A 7,317-nucleotide genomic window follows, 5' to 3' on the forward strand; every position below is an offset into this window, starting at 1 on the left:
ATATAGCGTCTTGTAATTGGGAATAGACTGATACTAAACGATCTTGGTACTAATCAAGTTATCGGCATACGGTATCGATAGATATGTAGCTTCTTTTTATATTGGTCCGTGTTTGTTCCTGTCACGTCTGCGGGGGGTAGCATTGAATCAGACCTGGCTGCTGCGTGTAATTTTCCTTCTATTCAAACGTCTGATCTTCGCGCGCGACCAGAAGAAGAAATTCGGGAGCCCGGCCGCCCGGGTATATTCGTATATATAGTACATAGCAGCTCCCCGATCACAGGCTACCACAAACCCATTTCAGCAAGACGCAGTCGATCAGTTTGATCAATTCCGCTAGCTGCAGCCGTGAGCCGTCTCCTTCCAACGGTCGTGAGCTATCTACGTCCGTACACTTCCGTACGTGCGCACATTCCTTCACCAATCCGCTCGTACGCTTAAGCTGAGCTAAGCTCGAAAACTCGCGAGCAATGGCCGCCACTGGGTACTCCTCACGCAGATCGTCCGCCATGGTTTCGCGGTTGAGAGCGTCGGCAGAGGCGGCGGCGCAGGTGATGGAGGGGAGGACGAGGCAGCAGCAGGCCTTGGTGGCGCGGCGGGTGGAGTACTACGACGAGGAGTCGGTGGCCGGGGAGGCCCGCTACGATGTCTTCATCAACCACCGCGGGGTGGACACCAAGCGCACGGTGGCGCGCCTGCTCTACGAGCGCCTCGCCCGGGACGGCGTCAACGGCTTCCTGGACAACATGTCGATGCGGCCCGGCGACCGGCTGGAGGACCGGATCAGCGCCGGCATCCGCGAGTGCAGCGTCGCCGTCGCCATCTTCTCCCCGAGCTACTGCGACTCCGAGTACTGCCTCCGCGAGCTCGCCATGATCGTCGAGTCGCGCAAGGCCATCATCCCCATCTTCTACAACATCAAGCCATCAGAACTCATTCTCCCGCAGGCGCTCGCCGACTCCGACGTCTACCTCCCCCGCGACCTCGAGCGCTTCAGGTTCGCGCTACGTGAGGCCAAGAACACCGTCGGGATCACCTACGACTCCGCCACAGGGTACGTCATCCATCCATCTACCACGCATGCATGCAATTTTTCTTCCTCGATTCGAACTTTGATCGATCGTTCCATGCATTGCATGCAGCAACTGTTTGTCTAACCACGACGATCTGTCTCTGCAGGGACATGGCCGAGCTGGTGTCAGCGGCAGCCGAAGCGGTGTTCTACAACATTGAAAAAATGGAGAAGGTGCAGAGGAGAGAGATGATCGTTTCAAGGCTCTAATTTTGAATGGCAAATCAACGGCTACTATTCAGCGAAACGAACCGACTTAGGAACGCCAAAATAATCAGCGGGGACAGATTAACAAAACATTGACATTGAGGAGATTCTTTCTTTCATTTGTTTATTTTTCGTTTGATTCTTTTTTTCTTGTAAATTAAAGATAGGATCGGTGCATGCGTTGAGCTGCCAAAGCTATACGGCTGACCATATGCAGGAACCGGAGGTCAGATTTTGCAAATAATGACTGCCATTTGTTTGTACATGTACTGCACAAAGTGAAATAAAACTGAGGTTACATCACGCCTTCCATGCTTGATTTTGCTTCTCAAATTTGTGTGACATTGGATCTTCACTGATATGGTGATTTTTTTTAACAATGTTGAAACGAGTTCCATGGATGCAGGGTCTGTGGCAAAAAATAAATTGTCGAAATGGCTTTTATGTACTGCACACGGTGGAATAAAATTGACATTTGATCCCAACTTCCATGTTGCGTTTGTTTCTCAAATTTGTGAGACTGATAATAGTGTCAAAATGGTTTCCATGGATTCAGAGGTTTCGACAGATTGAAATTAATGTTGAAACAGCTTCCATGTAACGCACAGAGTGAAACAAAATTGAGATTTTATGCCACATTCTATGTTTACTTGTATCTATCAATTTTTTTGTAGCATTTGATCATCATCAATGGTGATCTTTAAATAATGTTGAAACAACTTCGATGGATTCAAAGGTTGCAGCAGAGTGAAATGTCAAAACGGCTTCCACACTGTGAAATGAGATTGAGATTTGATCCGAGTTCCATGTTTACTTTTTTCTCAAATTTGTGAGACATTGGATTTGACCAATATGGTGATATTTTATGATGTTGAAACAATTTCTAAGGATTCAGAGGTTGCCGCGGAGTGCAGTGGCGGACGCAGAAACGAATTGGAGGGGGCGGGGGGGGGGGGGGGGCCCACCTTAAATTTCTTTTTGCGCCTCCTAAATGTGAAATACGTTTGCCAAATGGACAATATATAAGATAAATTTATCATCAATATTGAAATTCAATACATATATCAAATCTGCACGATTGCAATACAAATAGTCTTACATAATAGAATATAGAATAAATACAAAATTACATTATTGCTTCAATCTAGATTGTCACATTGCCATGAAAGTCTTACATGATAAAAGTAACGCAATTTAGCTATTTCTCTTCGTTCCTACGCAATTGAAACATTCACATATAAGTGACTTTATTTCTACATGTGCCAGAGTACTAACTTTAATATTAGCATAGAGAAGTAGCTAAATAGCAGAATAGGGGAAATTTTATTTCTTAATCACTGAAAATAGCAACAGAGAATAGAATAGCAGCAGTGGTTCATGGCGAGCAGTGGACGTGGGCCTACTGGCTGCTGGCTTGCTGGAGCGCGCCGGCCGGCGGGAATAGGTGGGGACTGGCCTGACCGGGGAGAGCGGCGGACAGCCGGAAGAGCGGCGGCCGACTGGCCGAGCCCAACAACGGAGGCCGGCGAGAAGTGAAATAAGATTAAGAAGTGAGTCTAGCTCAGTTGGTGAGGAAAGTGGATGTACAATCCAGCCACCGAGTTTCAGTGCCCATAGATGCAGATTTGGGTTCCTATTATTTAACTAAAAAATGGTTGCAGGGGCTTTCCCTACCACATTTCTTAAAAAAATGAAATAAGATTGAGATTTGGTCCTAGATTCCATATTATTATTACATTAGATCTCTAATATGGTGATCTCTTAACAATGCCGAAACTACTTCCGTGGACTTTACTAATCATGACACATCACGAAAAATATAAGATCTACAAAATGCAGAAAATATAATACTCTAAGTAAACAAAATATATTGCATTCTTCCAAAAAACAAATTTAATGAGGAAATAGCCTGAGGTTTAAGTGAGTCAAAAAATCTCGAAGTGTTAACTAAGTGAAAAAACAGAACGACAAATTTATTTGCTCGACCCGTTCAAAGAAAAGAAAACAGGAACGAACTACCAATTTTGCGAGTTTGTCTTTGGCGTGTGGGACAACTGATTAGTAAACAGCATAAAATGGTGAAGTTAGGTGGTAGCAAACTGCTATAGTACCGCAATATGTGTGTGAGTGTGTGACTGATTGCATGACGGTGTTGGTTTCAAACGTCTCGATCTCTGCACTTTCTTGTGTGCACTGTGTGTACGTACCGACTTATCGTGTGTTCAATATCTTCATTTTTCTCCTGCTATTTTTCTAACTGTACGGAATGTGAACAGTGAAGCGCAAGTATTCTGAACTAGTGTATTATTCAAACTGTATACATGGTCAAAGGTACCGCGTTTTAAGTACCGTTCGGAATTTAACCGCGAAGCTTTCACTTGCGCTCCAAATTGTCAGCAAAATGTAAACATAGGGTCCGCCTAGAGTAGTGATATGACAGATGTTGTCGATTTAGAGCAAAATGACTTCAGCTCCTTGGGTATCAAGTTACTTGGCAGTTTAATAATTGACCTTTCATAGACTTAAGTTGAGTAACCTAGCTTCGTACGTCCGTGCACTCGTATGCAAAACTACTAGTATTAGAGTGGACGGCATATATGTAAAAAAAATAAAAATAGAATGCCTGGTGATGACTCCCTGTCATGTGTCATCCGACAACTTTTCCCATTGTAAGTGAACTTTTCGTCAAAAGGGTTCATCTCTCTAAATACTACTCCCTCAAGGACAGTACGTTTTTGGTATCAAACTTTGCCCTCTCTATTTTGCAGACAAAAAAATATGCAACATAATTATATTAATGGATTTAAAAATTTATACTACTCCCTCAAGGACAGTACGTTTTTCATGTCAAACTTTGACTAATAATTTAGTCAATTAAATATAAGTTATAAGTCATCCAAAAGTACATCATCGGAAAGTTATTTGAAATGTGCACCTGATTAAATATTTTAAGTGGCATGTACTCCCTATGTTTTTATTAATTTCGTGTTTTGGGTTTATTCAAAGCCAAAGTTTACAAAGTTTGATCAAAAAATGACATATTAACATACGTAGTACCAAATACATATAATGTGAAAATATATTCTACGACAATTCTAATACAATAGATTTTATTTCTCAAATAGTAATATTTTTTCGTAAATATTTGACCAAAGTTTACAAAGTTTGACTTCGACCAAACCCATAACACAAAGTAATTATGAACGAATAGATTAACTCATACTTAGTTGACTAAATTATTAGTCAAAGTTTGCCCTGCAAAACGAAGTGGCCTTGTATTCCGGTACGGATGGAGTATTAAGTTACTTCATTTTCCTCGTAAAGTCGATGTCACTTATGATTGCTAGGTCGGCTATGTAGATTGATGTGCCATTTGAGGAAAACCCTATATTCGTAGTTGTCCTTCTTGTTCATGTTAAAAATATGTCATAGAAGCAGTCATTGATATGATTATATTTTGATGTATCCATAATTTAATAAAATTTTCATGAATAATATCTCTGTATTTATTGGCATGTATGTGACTTGTTTGTGAAACTCTACACTTATATAGTTATTCTAAAGTTGTTCCCAAATAAGAGTGTCTTTGTGCTAGGAAGGCTCGTAAGGGATAATGCTTTAGTGGTCTTTGAATGTTAGACGGACCTAGAGAAAAGCTTTTGTGCATGTAAATTAGATTTTTCAAAGGCATATGATTGTGTAGATTGGAATTTCTTGGACCAAATGTTGCCAAAATTAGGCTTCGATCAACAGAGGATGAAGTGGATCATGACATATGTCACCATGGTGAGATACACGATAAAATTTAATGGAGTTATCTTGGATTAGTTTGCACCATCGTGTGGGCTATGGCAAAGTGATCCACTCTCGTCATTTTCATTCCTTTTTATCGCTGATTGTTTATCTGCGCTTTTGAGATAATGAATGATGCAACAAGCTATATCCCCTATTAAAGTCTGTACACGTGTGCCAGCTATGTCACACTTGCTTTTTTTTTCAATGGCACTTTACTCTTCTTCAAAGAAATAAACCAGGAGGAACATAAAGTGAGAAGGGTGTTGGATGCCTATGGTCTATGGAAGAGCTACATGTAAGTTGATCAATGGGCTAATTTATTAAAGATGTTCAGCCCAAGGACTCCAAAGAATATTAGGAATGAGATTGGGAAATACTGCAAGTGAAGAGTCATGAACCCTAGGACCACCACCTTCAAACCCGAAGCAGAGGAACAGGCCCCCACACAGCCAAAGTGCCCGGGGGGTTGTTGGAGGCGGCGACCGGCGGTGGCGGCTGGGGCGGCGACCTTCGGCTTCGGCGTGCTCCGCGTCTAGGGCAGCTTCCCTGGATGTGCGGCAGCGGCTCCTCCTCCATGGCCTCCGGCGATGGTGTTGGAGATATGCCCAAGAGGCAATAATAAAAGTAGTTATTATATATCCTTATGTTTATGATGAATTTTTATATACCATGCTATAATTGTATTAACCGAAACATTGATACATGTGTGATATATAAACAACAAAGAGTCCCTAGTATGCCTCTTAACTAGCTTGTTGATTAATGGATGATTAGTTTCATAATCATGAACATTGGATGTTATTAATAACAAGGTTATATCATTATATGAATGATGTAATGGACACACCCAATTAAGCGTAGCATAAGATCACGTCATTAAGTTATTTGCTATAAGCTTTCGATACATAGTTACCTAGTCCTTATGACCATGAGATCATGTAAATCACTTATACCGGAAAGGTACTTTGATTACATCAAACGCCACTGCGTAAATGGGTGGTTATAAAGGTGGGATTAAGTATCCGGAAAGTATGAGTTGAGGCATATGGATCAACAGTGGGATTTGTCCATCCCGATGACGGATAGATATACTCTGGACCCTCTCGGTGGAATGTCGTCTAATATCTTGCAAGCATATGAATAAGTTCATAAGAGACCACATACCGCGGTACGAGTAAAGAGTACTTGTCAGTAAACGAGGTTGAACAAGGTATAGAGTGATACCGATGATCAAACCTCAGACAAGTAAAATATCGTGTGACAAAGGGAATTGGTATCGTATGTGAATGGTTCATTCGATCACTAAAGTCATTGTTGAATATGTGGGAGCCATTATGGATCTCCAGATCCCGCTATTGGTTATTGGTCAGAGAGAGTACTCAACCATGTCCACATAGTTCACGAACCGTAGGGTGACACACTTAAGGTTTGATGTTGAAATGGTAGAACTTGAATATGGAATGGAGTTCGAAGATTTGTTCGAAGTCCCGTATGAGATCCCGGACATCACGAGGAGTTCCGGAATGGTCCGGAGAATAAGATTCATATATAGGAAGTCATTTTATGAGTTTGAAAATGATCTGGTGCATTTATGGAAGGTGCTAGAAGGTTCTAGAATATTCTGGAAGAAAGTCACTTTGGAAGGCGGAGTCCCGAAGGGACTCCACCACCATGGCCGGCCAACCGTAAGGGGTGGAGTCCCAGGTGGACTCCACCTATGGTGGCCGGCCACCCCCTCCCAAGGGAAGGTGGGAATCCCACCTCTAGTAGGAGTCCTAGCTTGGGTAGGTTTCATGTGATATGGAAGGTTTTGGTTTGGGGTCTTATTCGAAGACTTGTAGACCAACTCTTGGGTGTTCCACCTATATAATGAGGGCCAAGGGGAGGGGGCCGGCCACCCCAAAACACCACAAGGTGGCCGCACCCCAAAACACCACAAGGTGGCCGCACCCCATAGTGGCCGGCGCCCCCCTCTCCCCAAACTCTAGCCGCCCCACTCCTCCTTCTTCCCCGCACGCTTAGCGAAGCTCCGCCGGGATTCTCCACCACCACCGACACCACGCCGTTGTGCTGCCGGATTCAAGAGGAGCTACTACTTCCGCTGCCCGCTGGAACGGGGAGGTGGACATCGTCTTCATCAACAACCGAACGTGTGACCGAGTACGGAGGTGCTGCCCGTTCGTGGCGCCGTGATCAAGATCTTCTACGCGCTTTTGCAAGCGGCAAGTGAACGTCTACCGCAG

At 43.2% G+C, this 7,317-nt stretch overlaps 1 protein-coding gene across 1 annotated transcript; it reads left to right on the plus strand.

Moving 5' to 3' along the window:
• Positions 1–296: 296 nt before the first annotated feature.
• LOC127330081 (probable 2' cyclic ADP-D-ribose synthase BdTIR) lies at positions 297–1,570 on the plus strand. Its single transcript, XM_051356426.1, has 2 exons — positions 297–1,054; positions 1,180–1,570. The coding sequence occupies exons 1-2, from the start codon at positions 471–473 to the stop codon at positions 1,280–1,282; spliced, it is 687 nt and encodes a 228-aa protein (XP_051212386.1). The 5' UTR covers positions 297–470; the 3' UTR covers positions 1,283–1,570.
• Positions 1,571–7,317: the final 5,747 nt, after the last annotated feature.

The sequence above is a fragment of the Lolium perenne genome, chromosome 2 (genome assembly GCF_019359855.2).
Source record: "Lolium perenne isolate Kyuss_39 chromosome 2, Kyuss_2.0, whole genome shotgun sequence".
NCBI lineage: Eukaryota > Viridiplantae > Streptophyta > Magnoliopsida > Poales > Poaceae > Lolium > Lolium perenne.

Excerpts from the sequence above, each read along its gene's own strand:
- LOC127330081 (XM_051356426.1), top strand. The coding sequence starts at position 471 with ATGGCCGCCACTGGGTACTCCTCACGCAGATCGTCCGCCATGGTTTCG. Across the intron at positions 1,055-1,179 it reads ACCTACGACTCCGCCACAGG|GGACATGGCCGAGCTGGTGT; the intron begins GTACGTCATCCA and ends CTGTCTCTGCAG.